Source organism: Carassius gibelio, chromosome B11 (assembly GCF_023724105.1).
Source record: "Carassius gibelio isolate Cgi1373 ecotype wild population from Czech Republic chromosome B11, carGib1.2-hapl.c, whole genome shotgun sequence".
Taxonomy (NCBI): Eukaryota; Metazoa; Chordata; class Actinopteri; order Cypriniformes; family Cyprinidae; genus Carassius; species Carassius gibelio.
In genome coordinates, this window is record NC_068406.1 from 7722066 (window position 1) to 7740564 (window position 18499).

Genomic DNA, 18499 nt, shown 5'->3' on the forward strand with positions numbered 1-18499 from the left:
TGATAAATAATATATTTTACCCAGAAATAGACAGATAACGCATATTTAATTTGACTTACGAAACAAGACTGCAACGGACTGAAGTACCAAATTTCAGCGTAAATCATTCATTAAACTGTATATTGCGTAATTCGTAAATGGTTCTCTGAATTCTGTTATGCTTATCTTGAATGGGACTTTCCTGTACATCGACAACATCTTTGACAAGTGTGCCGCAATTAGTATCACGCAACTTTGAGTAAAAAAATGTGTTACTTTAAAAAAAAAATACCCCAGTGTTCTCTTCTCTTCTTGCGCTCCGTCTAGCCATCGATGAACACAGGTGCACATCCAATGCAAATGCACCACTAAGAAACCCATAGACAGAGAAATTATTCCAGGCTAATATGTTGTTTTGCACATGCTACAATTTCTGTTGAGACAGAGTGGCATACGGTAGATTCGACTCATTTAAAAGCTTTACATTTTAGGGATTTAAATGCAAATAAAAAAAAAAACAAAGCAAGAAAACTCTCGAATTGACAAATTTCAAAACTTTGATTTGCGCACGTTGTAATAATGTTGAAAAAGCAATTTGCATTCCAAGTCAAATCAGGCTAATGGTCAAAAATGTAAACCAATTTTAATAATTTATGAAGGCATTTACATGACTTTACATATAGTTGATTTCTTGTCTGAAAAATATGCAATAAAAGCCCATCAGAATCCAAATGTTCTGAGCCCATTAGATCAAAACTGTAGGAAGTGAAACATGTAACAGTCACAGCTCAGCGAGCTTTCTACAGGAAGACACGGTCCTTTCGGTAGAGCCGTAAACGCTGCCCACAGAAGCTTTCTGCTCTCATTTGACACCTCTTAAAGTTCTTTTGTTCCCTTTCGTCTCTGGGTGATTTTGTTTAAAAGGAAACACTGCTGAGGCAGATATAAGTGAGTCTATGGAGGAAGACAGTTGTCCTTCACTCCCCAGTTTTCTTGCTCCTTTGTTCTTCATCAAAGCGGGAAGTAGGTCACAGAGACTGACAGACGGTGCTCTGGGGCGCTTTAAGAGCCGATCGATGCTCAGCCAGTCTACTGCATTTGCAACATCTGGAGCATATGTGGACATCACACACACATATCTTGCAGTTTGCCCCAAGAATGCCCCGTTACTGTGGTTAGCCATAAGGGATTACTCAACCGTCAGACTCCAACTTGTCTTTTAAGCAGTGACGCTCACACACGCACAGATGTGTGACCCAGAATGGCCCTATTGCTGTGATTTCCCACCAGGGATTACTTAACCTTCTTACTCATGATGCACAGTCATTGCATGAACACACACACAAATCTGTCCCGGATTAGTACTGCGCTAAGTATTGTACACAATAGGATGCGTAGTTTTGTAGCCGGTGCTCACTCCCAATAAGCTGTTTACAAGCGTGGTTTTGGCATACGAGGGATTAATAGATGAGGATTGTGATTAGGAAATTATTCTAGAGTGAAATATTGATGAAGCGGATCTCGGCGTGAAGCCCACAATCACAGGAAATGATGTCACAAATCATAATCTGTTGTGTATTGGTGCTGGAATGTACATAGGATTTGACAGTGCTCTTGAGGATTTCCATTAGGAGTTGGCAATATGACCAAAATATCCTATATAAATAGACAATATATAGATTTTTGATATGTATCGATATAAAGACAATATATGTAGTGATATAGAATTTTTGCTGGTTTTTATAATATCAAAATTGATTTCATATCACTAAATACTAAAACTAGCCTTACTAACAAAAGTAAAAAAAAAAAAAAATGTATATATATATATATATATATATATATATATATATATATATATATATATATATATATATATATATATTTTATTATTATTATTATTTTTTTAAAATGTTTAGTAAACAGTGCTAAAATAAAAACAAAGATAAAATATAATATACGTCCATATAATTTCAAAAGAAAACAAATAAAAAATATATATGTAAAAAATTATAAAATAGTATTTTTTATATGCTTAATATATTACATACATAATTACTGTTTGTCACATTTTATACAATTAATAACACATTAACATTAACTAAAAACAGGACAGCTGTCTATAAGAAATTACACGAATGCAAAAGTCTAATAAAGTTAATAAGTGCTTAATACACTAGAAATGCCCCAATGTCAGTAATGCATAGTTAGCTACTGAGTGTAGAACTGATAAGTATACATAACAGCCTTGATCCAAACCTTAATACAAAAGCAGGAGAGGGATGGAGACAGAAGGTTAGTGAGGCATCACAGAGGCGAAAGTAAGACAGACGGTCGTCATGTTTTCAGGCTTTGATCAGCCTGTGAGCTAAAATAACATTTCTCTGAGTCACTAGTTTGGAAGGAGGGGGAAAGAGACTCCGGCCGTCTTGGGAGATGACTTACTGAAAAATAAGAGTCAGATATAAAAACATACTGAACTCTCTCTCTCTCTTTCTCTCTCAGCTGGAAGCGTTCTACTCCATCTTCACCACAGAACAGCAGGATCATGTTAAATCCGTGGAATATCTGCGGAACAACTTCCGCCCACTCCAGAGTCTGGACAACCGAGAGGTCTTCAAATCCGCTGTCAAAGACGCTTGGCTGCCTGACTTGACTGACAGCCTGGGGAACCCGTACGGTACTGATGCTTCTAAAGGTGGGCGGGCTCTCCTGACAGCTGATTGGCTGGCAGCTTCTATCAAGCCAGATGTTTATATATCATGACTTCGAATCATGTACCCTGTATTCATGAGCTCTAGACTCTGTCTGGATACAAATTTAGATTCAAATAGATTCAGATTTCCCTCATTAGTGCTTACTCATAATGCATCGCATAATGCAAGAGCAAGCGCGTGTGTGTCAGTGTCTGTGAGTGCGTGTGTGTAATGAGAGTGAGTAGGTGGCATATGGTGCCGTCCTCTGCTATTGTGTCATTAGACGCTCTGTCTTTACTTGCCTATTTCCTTGCACATTTCTCTGCTCCATGTGGCAGCCACGCTCATAAGAAATGCACAGGACTGTAGCTTTTCAAGGACACGCTGTTTTTCTCACCCCTACTCGTGTCCAAAAGACAGCTGCTTTGGTGTCTTTTGAGAGTATGTGGACACCAGTGGTTGAAGCATTCAGATAAACACACACATTCAATTCTATATCGTGAAGGGGTCTTTCATTCGGCTTATGTTTTTTGTGTAATAATGGTACTGTAGCCATGGTGCGCATAAGTAACTTCTTCCAAGAACAATTTTCTGACCCCAGACGGTAGTGTGAATATTTTTATATTAAATGTACCCAACAATTACACATTATTTAGTATTTTCCGTCATAAGGGCCAGATTCACTAAATGGCAAATTAGCGTTAGATTGCAATTCCATAAAAGCGCAGATGGGAGTGGAAAATTCTGCGTGTGATTTACTGACAATGTGCACATTACAGAAAAGAGACGCAACCATATCATTTCCATAATGACCAGAGCAATCTACCAAGAGCAGCACAAATTACCGGCTGCTTTAAGACATGCTTTTTTGGGGTGTTAAGGGGGGTTGATTGCGATTTCACATTTTTAACGCTAGTTAATTTGTAATGCTGCTGTTTGCGCATAAACAATATCTGCAAAGTTGCAGCGCTGAAAGTTCAATGCAAACGGAGATCTCATCTTTTAAAGTTCAGGCAGTTGAATGCCTACAAAAACAGCTGTCAATGGGCTACAAAGAGCCTCTTCCCAGGTCCATTACGTCACAAACCCAGATAAACCCCACTCCCTGGAACACGCAACAAAGATGCTGCTTGCTTTAGAGAAGAGGAAGAGAAAAATAGGGGTGCACGTAAAAATCTGTGCATATATGAATCGCGATTCAGTTTCAAAACCAATAAAGCAGGTTCTCAATCCGGTTCCTCGCATCGCTCTGCCCTGCCCTGCATCTCTCTCTCTCTCCTTCTCTCTCTCTCTCATTTAGATCATCAGATCAGCTCCAACAAACTGTTCGATGTATACACTTATTTTCACAAAGCAATGAGAAGCGTTATACATGGAAACGCGTACATTTGCTGTGCTGTACTAAAGCTTAAACCATGTATTAAAATCTAACAGAAGCACTAGTATTTGCAAACAACAGCGTATCTAAATGTATGAGACAACAACAAACAAACATTTTATTAAGAGCCGTGCTTGCACAGGTTCTACACGATCCTCTTTATTAATAGTCTCTCTGCGTCTCTATGGGGCTCAAATTGATAAGCAATATAGAGGACGTCATAGTTTACAATACAACCAGAGCACATTCTGAGCTTGAGGAGCGGGATGTTCAGACACGCTGTAGAGGCGGTTTAGCGAATCACAACACATTGAGCCAGCTGACCAATCTCAGCCCATTGCTTATTTCTGAGGGAGGGGCTTTATAATAACAGGAAATAAATCAAGACATTTGTCAGAGAAAGGACAGGTCGTTGTGGAATAAAGGTAAATTGTGTGAAAAATAAGGCGTTTTTAAAAAAACGAAGCATAAACACATGTTAAACTACACCCCATAAACACAATCAAGCCTAGAGAAAAAAAACTGTAAACTACCTCTATAAATAATGGCGCAAATACCAGTAATTTGACTAGTACAAACATTAGTAAATCGCATAGCATGAAATGAAAAATCCTACAAATGCATATTCAATAAAGGTAAGGTGCAAAAATAACAGTGTCCATGCCTTTTCAGCTCTAATTCTTCACTGCATGTCTTTAGTAAATCCTGACATTACTATTTTAACAACAAAAGACAGTTTGCGCTGGCAGATATACTAATATACTACACATTTTTATTCATATTGAATTGTTAAATCTATTGACAGCTCTAGTTTCATTTAACTTGCCAGCAAACTGTTTAATTGTTACGTAAGGTATAGAATTTTTGACTGCTATTGTAAGCCTAAATTTTGATATCCCACCCTGCATCGAAGACATATCCTGACATACACAAACACCAGGACTTTTTCCTGCTGTAATCTTCTTATTAGGTAATTCTGTCCCCGTTTACAGTCTACACTTCCCGTTTTCTTGCTGCCTAGCAACCTCATGAAAATGATTTTTCACGTGGAGATCACAGTGGTGCTTGACGCTTGTGTTAAGAGGAGCACTGAAGCCCTGACGTGGGTCATGTGACAGGGATTTAACCCTAACAAACTAACAAGCATCCCTACTGTCATTTTTACATCCCTTTATGATGGCCGTTTTTCTCATGGGAATATTTGATCCACACAAACTGGCAAACAAAAATACACACCCACTACCTTTCAGTACAGACAAAGGTTGTTTACCCCATATACACAAAACACTCATCCTACTCTTTCCCTGTACATTGTGGAACGTAATATCTAGAGGGCTTTAACAGATATTGATTGGCCCTGGAATTGTACTGCGGTAGCGCCTCTCATTTACAGTTTGCTCACATGTTCATAAAATCTTGCCTAGTGATCCATGGTCCAAGTACAATGCCTCATTCCCCACACCTCAGACACAGATCACAGTACACAAATGGCAAAGCAGAAAGATGACACCTTCCTCATCGCCTTAATGACATCTTGACGTCTTGAAGATGGAGATCAATACAAAAGGTTTTACATCAGCTCTTCATGTTTTGTTTTTTTTTGGACACAATTCTCTTTTTTATCCTTTTTAGGCACACTATTACGTCATGGAGTGGCACATTCCACAACGTGTAATTTTTGGCAGATTGGCTTTAGTAAGCTAAATGCTAAAATAGCTAATTAAATTAGCCTTAGCAAGACAAAGTAATTGACCATTTATTCTAAAACTATATGGCCAAATACTCCACAGATCATAACATTTCCACCACAATCAACATACCAGTCATTTTGTTGTGGAAATGACTTTTTTAATATATATATAACTTGCATTACATATATTGGTTCAGAGAAAGAAAACTGAAAATGCCACATTTTCTTCTGTAATATGTGTATATCCACTCATGGAGAAATTAAAAGTCCTCAGGCACAAAAGTACCAGTTACTGAAGAAGCACAGAGAGCTGATCACCCACATCGTCTATTAAACTAATGGTTCCCAACACTAGTCCTTGAGGCACCCCAACACTGCACGTTTTGCATGTCTCCTTAATCAAACACACCTGATTCAGGTCATCAGCTCATCAAAAGAGACTTCAAGACCTGAAATTGGTGTGTCAGAGAAAGGAGGTATGCGAAATGTGCCGTTCTGGGGTGCCTCTAGGACCAGGGTTGGGAACCACTGGGTTAAACTCTTTCTGTCTGACCAGCTTGATAACCCGGATCCAGACAAATCCGGGTGATTTGGATTACTGAAACTGCACCGATCCTCCTAAACAGCTGTTTAAATTCCAGCACATACTGAATCAGAAATATAATTAATTATTGTGTTTGGAAATATTCTAAAACTGTAATATGAAGAGAGAAACACTTCTCTTATCGCTCCCTGGTTATACGCTTAATTTCAGCTCTGTGCAAAATTGACTGTGGATGCTGTGCGCTGTCATCGAAAAATAAAAAGGGAACAGAAAGGATAGAATGAAGACAAAAGGATGATAGGGTGGAGTAATAGTGTGATAGAAGCTGAAAACAGAAGCATATCAATGGTGCCTGCAGGCCGGAGCTGAACTTTTTGTCAGCTTCGATTAATTCAAAAGATGCGCCGGATCATAGCTGAACTCTCCCTCACAGTAGGCAAAACAACCGAATCAGTTTTATCAGAATATAGTACAGACTTTGAAGCAGCACACATTCCCACCTGTGAGTGTGTCCAGCTGGGAAATGCATCAGTTGGATTTTTTTTTCTTCTTTTTTTACATTCAGTATTTCAAGCTAAAATGTGCGTAATAAATGCCAGTACTTGTGTGGCTACTGCACACACTTGCTTTGAGATACAGTTGTGTTTATTTTCACTCTTCTGTTGTTTAAAACCTGCATATTTTTCCATCCAATGTAAGAATATTCTTGTTCATGTGAACTGTTCCTTTAAACTGGTCTTTTTCTAAACAGCCGCTCAAGGTTAACAGAGTTTTGCACTTTCTCTCTCTCTAATTTGACTTCTGCTCTCACCTTTTCTCCTTTCCTGCTACATCCCTCCATTAATCTCACTCTCCATGGTCAACAAGCCGGAGGGCCATAGATGGCCTTTTTATTAAATGTTTCTCCGTGCATCTCATAAGAGACCTGCACTCTAGCGCAGTAACCTCTGCGACTGTGTTTCTGAGTGGGACGAGAGAGTAGGGATGTGCTGCACAGATACATGGATGGAGGCTTTTCTTCGGATGATTTCTCTGAATTCTGTTGAACATTTTGTTATTTAAACAATCATGTAAAAAATGTGAAAAATGATGTATGATACATGATATCATACATCAGTCAGATCAATGTTCTCCAATCCTAAGTAAATTAAGTCAAATTTAGTCAAATTCCTTTTGACGATTATCTTATGATTGCTTTTAGCATATATAAACATTTGTGTGGTGTATTGTGTGGAATAAGTCCATGTCCATGTTAAATGGATGTTAAATGTTAAATTCCTTGGTAGGAAATCATAAAGTATCAAAAAGTTGTTTGAAAACAAGATTTATCATGACAATCGGGTGTCAGAAACAGGAAGTGATAGCACTTTATACAGTATTGTTCAAAATAATAGCAGTACAATGTGACTAACCAGAATAATCAAGGTTTTTCGTATATTTTTTTATTGCTACGTGGCAAACAAGTTACCAGTAGGTTCAGTAGATTCTCAGAAAACAAATGAGACCCAGCATTCATGATATGCACGCTCTTAAGGCTGTGCAATTGGGCAATTAGTTGAATTAGTTGAAAGGGGTGTGTTCAAAAAAATAGCAGTGTGGCATTCAATCACTGAGGTCATCAATTTTGTGAAGAAACAGGTGTGAATCAGGTGGCCCCTATTTAAGGATGAAGCCAACACTTGTTGAACATGCATTTGAAAGCTGAGGAAAATGGGTCGTTCAAGACATTGTTCAGAAGAACAGCGTACTTTGATTAAAAAGTTGATTAGAGAGGGGAAAACCTATAAAGAGGTGCAAAAAATGATAGGCTGTTCAGCTAAAATGATCTCCAATGCCTTAAAATGGAGAGCAAAACCAGAGAGACGTGGAAGAAAACGGAAGACAACCATCAAAATGGATAGAAGAATAACCAGAATGGCAAAGGCTCAGCCAATGATCACCTCCAGGATGATCAAAGACAGTCTGGAGTTACCTGTAAGTACTGTGACAGTTAGAAGACGTCTGTGTGAAGCTAATCTATTTTCAAGAATCCCCCGCAAAGTCCCTCTGTTAAAAAAAAGGCATGTGCAGAAGAGGTTACAATTTGCCAAAGAACACATCAACTGACCTAAAGAGAAATGGAGGAACATTTTGTGGACTGATGAGAGTAAAATTGTTCTTTTTGGGTCCAAGGGCCACAGGCAGTTTGTGAGACGACCCCCAAACTCTGAATTCAAGCCACAGTACACAGTGAAGACAGTGAAGCATGGAGGTGCAAGCATCATGATATGGGCATGTTTCTCCTACTATGGTGTTGGGCCTATTTATCGCATACCAGGGATCATGGATCAGTTTGCATATGTTAAAATACTTGAAGAGGTCATGTTGCCCTATGCTGAAGAGGACATGCCCTTGAAATGGTTGTTTCAACAAGACAATGACCCAAAACACACTAGTAAACGGGCAAAGTCTTGGTTCCAAACCAACAAAATTAATGTTATGGAGTGGCCAGCCCAATCTCCAGACCTTAATCCAATTGAGAACTTGTGGGGTGATATCAAAAATGCTGTTTCTGAAGCAAAACCAAGAAATGTGAATGAATTGTGGAATGTTGTTAAAGAATCATGGAGTGGAATAACAGCTGAGAGGTGCCACAAGTTGGTTGACTCCATGCCACACAGATGTCAAGCAGTTTTAAAAAACTGTGGTCATACAACTAAATATTAGTTTAGTGATTCACAGGATTGCTAAATCCCAGAAAAAAAAAATGTTTGTACAAAATAGTTTTGAGTTTGTACAGTCAAAGGTAGACACTGCTATTTTTTTGAACACACCCCTTTCAACTAATTGCCCAATTGCACAGCCTTAAGAGCGTGCATATCATGAATGCTGGGTCTTGTTTGTTTTCTGACAATCTACTGAACCTACTGGTAACTTGTTTGCCACGTAGCAATAAAAAATATACTAAAAACCTTGATTATTCTGGTTAGTCACATTGTACTGCTATTATTTTGAACAATACTGTATAATAACTGCACATTAAAGTATTTCATGATAGCATCACCTACTATAAGAAGGTGATTTTTTTTTTCAGTCCGTCTCCTGTTTTTAAGATCTATTACATGCAAATACAGACCAAAATTTTGTGCCAAACAGTCCTGTTGGTGTGAACAGCCTTTAAGCATCCCATATATTACTGTTCCTGCATCCCAATCGATGCTTATGATATACGTTAAAAGTGCTGTATGTACTTTGCTGATGATGGGAAAGTGCATACTTTTTGAGGAAGAAATAAAACACTCTGCAGGTTTTGGGACAAACTCACTTGTTACACACTGTTTGCATTAGGGTTTGCAATTCATTATTGCTTAGCTTATAGATCTGTACATTAAAAAGTGATGCAGCAGCATTCCTGACTTTAATAAACAGGAAAAGAGAACATCTTAAACTCATCTGTCATTGCGCAAGGAGTTGTGGGCAGTATTAATAGTACTGCCTGCATACTTCTAGCATCCTATAATTTAGTGTACCACGATTTGAAACCCACTGCTTTTATTCTTGAACATCATCTAGGTTTAATAGTATGCAAATTGGGATTTCCATGAGCTTTCGAACATAATTCCCCTATAAACTTCCTGGCTGTTGAACTGTCTATGAGGTCTTATTTAAAGGACAAGCTTCCATCCTCAAAGGTCACACTCACGTTTGCGTGCTGTAATCACGAATGCATGCCATCTGTGTGAAAGTCAGGGCAGGCATCACTGTGTTCTTAATGCAGTATGATTACGGCTGTAGTCACTATTACTTCTCTTATGATTAGAGCTAATAGAGGCTTCGGCGTGAGGAGTGATGGTAGAATTAGTTTAATTAGCATTGTTTTGGATGTAATGGCTCCCCTGTGGCTGTGGGAGGGAGTGTTCCGTGTGTGTGTGTGTGTGTGTGTGTGTGTGTGTGTGTGTGTGTGTGTGTGTGTGTGTGTGTGTGTTTGTCTAGGAAGACCAAAACTAAAGAAAATTTAGGGCTTCTTCTGTCAGATTCTCTACGAATAGAAGCCCACCCCCACGCACGCTGTCAGCCGGCAGAAACTGTGGCATGCTCCGTGATTAAACACATTCGGCTGGAGAGATTAACTGCATCTTGGATGCTGCTAGTGTTTACAGAGGGCATGACACAATTCAGGACACGTGAAAGCGGAGTAGATGTAGTCAGTGGTGTAACAGAGCCATCTAGTGGCTGTGGGATCTAAGGGCACTAATGGAGCTCAAGGTTAGAGAGGTGGCAAAGAGATAAAACACACATTTCGTTTTTTTCTTTTTCTGTCTTTCACACAGCATGCAGCAGTGCCCCGATCAACATGAACGTCCAGCACATGAACAAGACGGCGCTTTTCGTCCGATGGTCCCGTCCGGAGATCACCTACGATCCGCCCATCATCAGCTACCACATTTCCTACAGCTGGACCAGAAACGATGAGTCATATGAGGAGACCTACGTCAAAGGGAGCGATCAGAAACTGGTGAGGAATGTGTGTAATGGTCATCCATATAACAATATCTCACAATAATTCCTACATATATATAAAACTCAAATAGCATTCACAACACACTTAACTTCTGGAATGTGACATATTTCCAAGTTAAACTGGATATTTTTTGGGAAACAATAGTGGTGATGGGTTGTGTTTGCTTTTGCGTATTCATTGGTCATCTATACCACAATATCTCCCAGAAAATGATCAAATATGCTGCTTATACTTTAAAGACAGCATTAAATCGAATATGAAACATTTTTTACTTCCATAATGTGATTTAAACTGGTAACAGTTTAGATTAGAGAGCACTATTCACTTTTAACTAGTTGCTTATTAATATAATGTCTTAGGGACTTATTCTACACAGTACCTAAACATAACTACTGTACTATAACAATGACCTTACTTTCATTCAGTAAGCAGCACTTAAGGAGTTTATTCGGGAACACAGTATGTGTTCCCGAAAGAGTTTCTGTTAAACTAAGTATTCAGTAGGAAACAATGTTGGTGAGGGGTTGTGTGTGTGTGTTTTTTTTTTTTTTTACTGATGATCTTTACCAAAATATCTCACAGTAAGCCCAACTGTTGATTAAATACGTGTCTTTAAAGACAGCGTTAAATTGCATTTGCGTCACACTGAATATTCATAAAGTGGGTTATGAAATGCACAAACTGAATATTCATTAGAAGACATTATCATGTTTGTTGGTCATCTATACCAAAACAAAAATCCCCTAAAAATGATAAAATATCACTGTTATACAGCATAAAATAGTATATGCAATGTTTAACTTCCCTAATGTTACAAATTTATCCATTCACACACACACACACACACACACACATATATATAAAAAGTTATAACCTACTTTTAGAATTGTTCTTGTTTTTAAGCATTTCACATTTCAGATTTGTGCAGTCTGTTCTTGGAAAACAAACTGGCATGCGCGGGTGTTGTTATCACGTCTGTAAACCCCTAACTCCTGGATAATATCCTGTAATCTCTCCTCCGCTAGAGCCTCAGATCCATGTTTGCAGAAGCGCAGTGAGTGTGACTGTGAATAAAGACTGTATTTTAGGTCGTCAGCAGGGGGCCGCAGCGGTAGACACCGACCTTGGGGCCCACCATTTGAAAATACTTATGCACTAAAACTATTTAAGAGGTGGAGATGTATTTTACACTCATTTCTCTCGAGTTTCCACCGAGCACACTCTGGGGGGGTGTGAAATGTATTACAGGCTGAGTGCAAAACGGTACAAAGAAATGAAGTCGTTTTGTTCCCAAACATTCCAGTGTGCAGTTTTTCTGAAAATGGCATGGCATCCCAATCTCGGAATATCATCAGAGCCGCACCATTCCCTCCTTTCCCAAATCCCTTTCTATTTTTTTTTCCTGTTCCTCCTCCCTTTTTCCTTTCTTTTAAGTTCTTCATTTCCATTTTTATTTCCTCTCTCGTCCCAGGACGCTTCTATCTGGGTCAAATTAGCAACCGACTCGATTTTCGAGCGACTGCTCGCCAGATCAATAGAGAAGGAGTCTTTACTCCTTTTCATTAATAATAACCTAACACCATAAAGTAATATTTGAGTTGGGGTCTTCTGCAGAATGAAATAGAGTCAAACTCTGCATAAATCAGAAAGGTGTTGGAGTGGAAAGGGACTGACGCCATTTACTTAGCGTAAGATTTACAAATCCCTCAAGAACCGGGGCTCTTTTCAGCAGAGGTGCAGTGAGTTATGATAATGGCTATTGCTCATACACTTAGAATTGTATTGAATCTTCATTTCTCCGAGATGAAATCAGGCTGCCCGAGTGAGGTTCAGACAGAGACCAGCGAGCAGCAATGAGGGAAATATTGTTAAAAAGTGCCCGTATCTGACCATCAATCTAGATTTGTTAATCAAGTGTGTTGCTAGAGGCGTAATTTAATATGCACTACCCTTTGTGTGTTCTTTGTTTTATTAGTATCAGCTATCAGTAAAAGTACAGTGTATACCACATCATGCAGGTGTTTAGCAATAATAAGAGATATTCGCCTTAGGAAGCGCCATTAATATAGAATCAAAACTTAAATACTGTGTCTCCTCGTATTATTACACACAAACTATCATATAGTTCATTTGACATTGACTATATACTAATGTAATGTAAATATTTTCTCTGAAACATCCTAATCATGTTGAATGATGTATTGATGAAGGCTTACATTATCTGAACAGCCTTTAAAAATAAATCAGCGCCTCTCTCGCTGAATCGCAATGCCTTTGTGTCCCAGCTGAGCGGCTCGGAGGTGCTTTAGGTGGTAATGAATGTTATGTGAGGGAGAGACTGATAGAGACTGTCTGTTTTCAATGCTAATGACTTGAGAAGAAAGGTGTTAGCGTCAAGTGAAGGAGAAGAGAACAAGCTGTTCACCTTCAGCCTCCAGACCTCTGTCAGGAGAGGTCGCGCTTCAAAGTGTGTCTAGCGTTCTTCTTTTGTGTTTTGACTGGAAGCTTTGGATGATAACCCTTCCAGACTGACTTTTCAGAGGCGTGTCTGTCCATGACATTGTGACAATGTGTGTGTGTGTGTGTGTGTTTCAGGAGGCCGTCATCACCCCGGTGTCGCCGGATGTGCTGTACCTGTTCCGCGTCCAGGCGGTGTGTTTGAACGACAAGCGCAGTGACTTCAGCCAGAGCATGCTCTTCAGAGGTACAGGGCTGCGCCTGCGCACAGACGAGGCTTTGATGAATGCTAGGCTAGGTGTCGCTTTTAAAAGCGCTGCCTCTCACTCATGTTTGTCTCCTTTGTTATGGTAGCCAACACCACCAGGATATTTGAAGGCACAAGAATAGTCAAAACTGGGATGGTAAGTTTACATCTGTCCAGCAGGTGGCAGCACAGTCTCTATACCTGTATGTTTTTATATTTTTTATTTAACAATGTAAAGAATAATTGTAATAATACTATAAAAAGTACATGGATTATAAATATATTATTATTATCACCATTATTATTTTTATTATTACTATTATAAAGATTTAAAAATTAACTTTATAAATGTTTACAGTAAAATTTTATATATATATATATATATATATATATATATATATATATATATATATGTGTGTGTGTGTGTGTGTGTGTGTGTATGTGTGTGTGTGTGTGTGTGTGTGTAGAGGATTTATTCTAATTTATATTATTAAAATTAATAAAAATGTGAATTTATTTTCCATATCAAATGTTATTACAAGTCTGTAATATACAATATACAATTTATTACTTGAAAGTGGCCTCAAACATGTTACTCTTAATTTAAAGGTTTTTATCTTTTTGAATATTTTTCCCTTTTTAATTTTTATTTCTTATGAAGTAATATAAATGTATTCCATTGCAAATCATTTTATAATAATTATAATATTTATATATTTTATATATATATATATATATATATATATATATATATATATATATATATATATATATATATATATATATTTATCTTAGATACATTAATTGCACATTAGAACTCCATACAGATCCATAGCTATGCATGAAAAAGATGACAAAAAAATGGCCTGGAACCTGTTATTCTGTTGGTCCTCATCCGGTTTAGGTCTATTTTACTCACATGATGTGCACAGATTTTCTCTTTTGGAATCAATGTAGTAGTGTTAATAAAATGCCATTTCTCTCTGTCTCTAGCCAACTGTGTCCCCAGCATCCTCGGCAGACATGGCACCCATCAGCTCCGGCTCCTCCACTTGGACTTCCTCTGGTCTTCCGTTCTCCTTCGTTTCAATGGCCACCGGCATCGGCCCCTCTTCCAGCGGCAGCCAAGCGACGGTGGCGTCTGTGGTGACCAGTACCCTCCTGGCGGGGTTGGGTTTCAGTGGTGGGGTCATTTCCTCCTTCCCCAGCTCCGTCTGGCCCACCAGACCTCCGCCCTCCAGCCGCCAGACCCCAGCTAAACCCATGGTGACCACCACAGAAGCGACCCCCTCACCGGCCTCCGACGCAGACACTACCACAGCCGCAGAGAACGACGGATCGGACGACGGAGGAGATAAGGGAGGGAAGGGTGAGGATGAGGATGCAGAAAAGAACGGAGAAGAAGAAGAGGAAGAGGATGAGGAGAAGAGTGCCGACAGTAAAGACGCCAGAGTTCCAGACGATGTTGAAAAACAGACGAACAGCACTGTGACAAAAGATCCGCCCACAGCAGCACCGGATTCAACGGCGAAAGAGAAAGGAGAAAACAGGAGGCCAGAAAACTCCACAGCGCCATCTAGTGTCCCGGAGGATCATCTGGAGGACAACACACACACATTAAGGGAAGAGGACACACAGGTGCTGCCAACCAGAGATCCAGTGGGTGATGATAATGTGACCGCAGTAAAAGAGACCCCAGACATCACGGCTTATACCAGCAAACCCAGCAGAGAAGACCGAAAACACATGCCTCCTTTCTCTATACTGACAGGTTAGAAACAAGCCCTTATTTCTAGTCGACCTTGTCTGGCTGTGGGAGCATGGATTAGTTAGTAGCATGCTGTCCTGGACCACCCAAAGGGGGGCTTCAGGTTTCTGATCTCTTTTTTGGCTCCAAGGCCCAACATTCACAACAAAATCCGAGGCCCCAGGACCTTTGCAGTTGTTCATGATTTAAGGATCTGAATTTAAAAAAAAGTTTTTACTCATATTTTCTCCATTAAAATATTCAAAAAGAGAAAAAAACTGGACAAGTGTACATAAATAAAAATATATAAAAATGATCATGGAACAGGGTTATTGTAGCTAACTAAAAGTAAAACACATTAAACAAAAATCAATTAATTAATTACTGTAGATGCCAAGGCCACATTTCTCAATTATTTTATTTTATTTTATTTTATTTTATTTTATTTTATTTATTTTTATTTTTATTTTTTTTCTGAGTGTACTAATCTTAACAAAAATTTAATTTAATTTAATTTAATTTAATTTAATTTAATTTAATTTAATTTAATTTAATTTAAAATTACAAAAACACAGTTAATACATTTCCAGTGTAAAGAAAGAACTATAATAATATAGTATGATAGCTAAAGTAAGTTGTGGAGTTATAATAGTTTTTCAAAGACAAAAACACATTTGGTGGGGGGGGGGGGGGGGGGTTGTTTTAGTTGGTTTTGCTTGTTTTAATGCTTTTGTCTTATTTAAAAGATCTTGAGACCCTTTTGGAAGTTCATTCATTTTTTTCTAAATGCCAGTCAAGCATTGTTTTAATTTCTGAATTCAGATTAATTCGTTTAATTTTAGTTTTCAATAAAGTGAAAAATGTCAGGGTGATACAACTGTCCTGATGTTAGAATGAGGAAAAAACATGAGAAAATCAACGACGGTCAAAGTCATGCGGTGTGACCCAACTCAGATCATTTCATCAGATCATTTGATCTCTTTATGTCAAGGCAGTAATGTTAGTTCTGTTTTAAAATGTCATGTTGTTGGACTCTCACCCACCCTAGAAACCGCATAGCAACTTTTCACATCCCGCTAACAGCACTCATCTTTTCAGTAGAGTTGTTCCGATTCCGATACTAGTATCGGAAATATCTCCGATACCACAACAAATTCTGGCATCGGCATCGGCGAGTACATGAACCCATATACCGATCCGATACCATTTTCTTAAAAAAGACCTAGTTATGACCGCAAGCTTTGCCTAACCGCTGCACGGTTCTTCTTCGCTGCTCAAAATGCATTGAAAACACAGGAAGTTGTGCTGTGTTGCCACAAGCAACCCCTGTTTAGAGCAGCGAAGAAGAAATGAAAACGCGTTAGCAGCCCTTATCTATATATGACTGGATCACTCATCACATTCTAAACTGCCAAAAGACAGTGAAGCCGCTACTATATTATAGATCAGTGGTTAGCAGTATGTCTCTGTAGTACCGGTAGTTACAGACTCTCGAGTATATTCAGTACCGGCAACTGCGTTCATTCGCTTCCGTGTAAGTCAAAACGCAGGGCTCCAGACAGTAGCCGAATATATACTAGTGTCTGTGAATATTAAACTGCAAAATACTATTTAAATATTACTCCCGCAAAATCTACATCTCTGTGGGTGACTGGCACAGATGCGCGAGAGCTCGCTGTTTTGTAGTCTCTGCTGTGTGTCATGAGGACACGAACGCATAAACCGTCACTTCATGAGAATTTACTGTTTCATTTGAGAATACTGTCATATCATAAACACAGACACTCAAAGATCTTCATGGCAGCCCATTAAAATAAATGTTTGGTTTACATGAGTAAATTGACAATATATAAAGCTACTGTTGTAGCCTACAGTAATAATAATACATCTCTATAATAATAATAATTATGCCTAGATGGTTGCTTGTTTTTTACTTGTTTTTTACTTGTTAGAGATTATCTGATTAATAGATCTTTTTTTATATTCCTAGACTTATTTGTTGCAGTTTTTTTATACAGTTATATTGTAAAACTTAAATACCTTTTTTAGTTTGCGGTGTTAGATTTTTGGCTGCATTTGAAGTTCTTTTTTGCATAAGAAAATAAATAATACTGTCAAATTCATGTTAGATAATAAAAATACTGTAATAAATACAGTAGTTCACCATGTATTTGTTCATGTTTTATTGAGGGATCTGTCTGAAGCACACCATAAAAAAATTCTAGCAATTTACACAGGGCTAGTAGTATATACAGCTGTATATACAGATATACACCCAGGTATCGGATCAGTACTCGGTATCGGCCGATACCCTGAGCCCAGGTATCGGAATCGGTATCGGGAAGAGAAAAAGGGTATCGGAACATCTCTACTTTTCAGCAGGAGACATTCGACTCGTTTTCTTCTTGTGTTTTGTGGTCCTGTTTGCATCCCCTGTGCAACGATGGATTCATTTCCTTCTCTCACTCTCATTTATTTGTCCTTTATTTACCATCTTCCTTCGTTTCTCTTTTTCTCCCCCCCTTCCTCATCTCCTCTCTTCTCATCCTTCCATCTTGCTTTCCATCCCCTCTGTTTGTTTCGGAGGCAGAGGGTTGGCCTAGTTTTCCGGTCTAGAGAGGATGAGAGCAGAAAACATTTTCAGCTGCAGGGAGTTTAGAAAAAAAGAAAACAAGAAAGAAACGGAGAAACTCCATATTTAGCTCTATGGCACTGTGTGTGTGTGTGTGTGTGTGTGTGTGTGTGACCGTGCTGAGGCTGTAGCAGCATGGATTAGTTAGTAGCATGCTGTCCCGGACCACCCAAAGGGGGGCTGCAGGTTTCTGATCTCTCTGTTCTCATGTTCGGGATCTGAGTCTGTGGTTTCCGCTGACAACTTGGGACACGGGTATGTTTGTGTGTGTGTGTGTGTTAGCTGTAGACTGGTAGGGTGACCGTGATCTTGCCAAGTGGGACGTGTTCCTGAATCAACATCCTTGTTAGTCCTGGAACAGCATTCCTATCAACCAATCAGGTTTCAGGGGAAGGGGTCAGAGTTCAGCTTAGGACTTGGCAATTCTCTCTGAACTTAAAGAGTGCTTTATTGTCAACCTTTCACTGGAATGTTCTTGGACAAACAAAACATTTTAATCTAGAAACACATTTTACTTGGCAAAATGGTGCTGACCTTAGTGCTTAAGTACTTTGGCATTTGTTTAGACTTTTTAGTAACCACTTATTTTGAAAGTTGAGTAAATGTTGTGTGAAATAAGTGTTTATTT

General features: G+C 38.7%; 1 protein-coding gene across 2 annotated transcripts in view; it reads left to right on the forward strand.

Moving 5' to 3' along the window:
- The window catches only part of LOC127967973 (receptor-type tyrosine-protein phosphatase gamma), a 225749-nt gene that overhangs the window by 176298 nt on the left and 30952 nt on the right, over positions 1-18499 (forward strand). For both annotated transcript variants that reach the window (XM_052568742.1, XM_052568743.1), the window contains exons 8-12: positions 2485-2677; positions 10598-10782; positions 13384-13492; positions 13600-13649; positions 14486-15263. In XM_052568742.1, the coding sequence (XP_052424702.1) occupies positions 2485-2677; positions 10598-10782; positions 13384-13492; positions 13600-13649; positions 14486-15263 (1315 nt within the window). The remainder of the gene's footprint in view (positions 1-2484; positions 2678-10597; positions 10783-13383; positions 13493-13599; positions 13650-14485; positions 15264-18499) is intronic.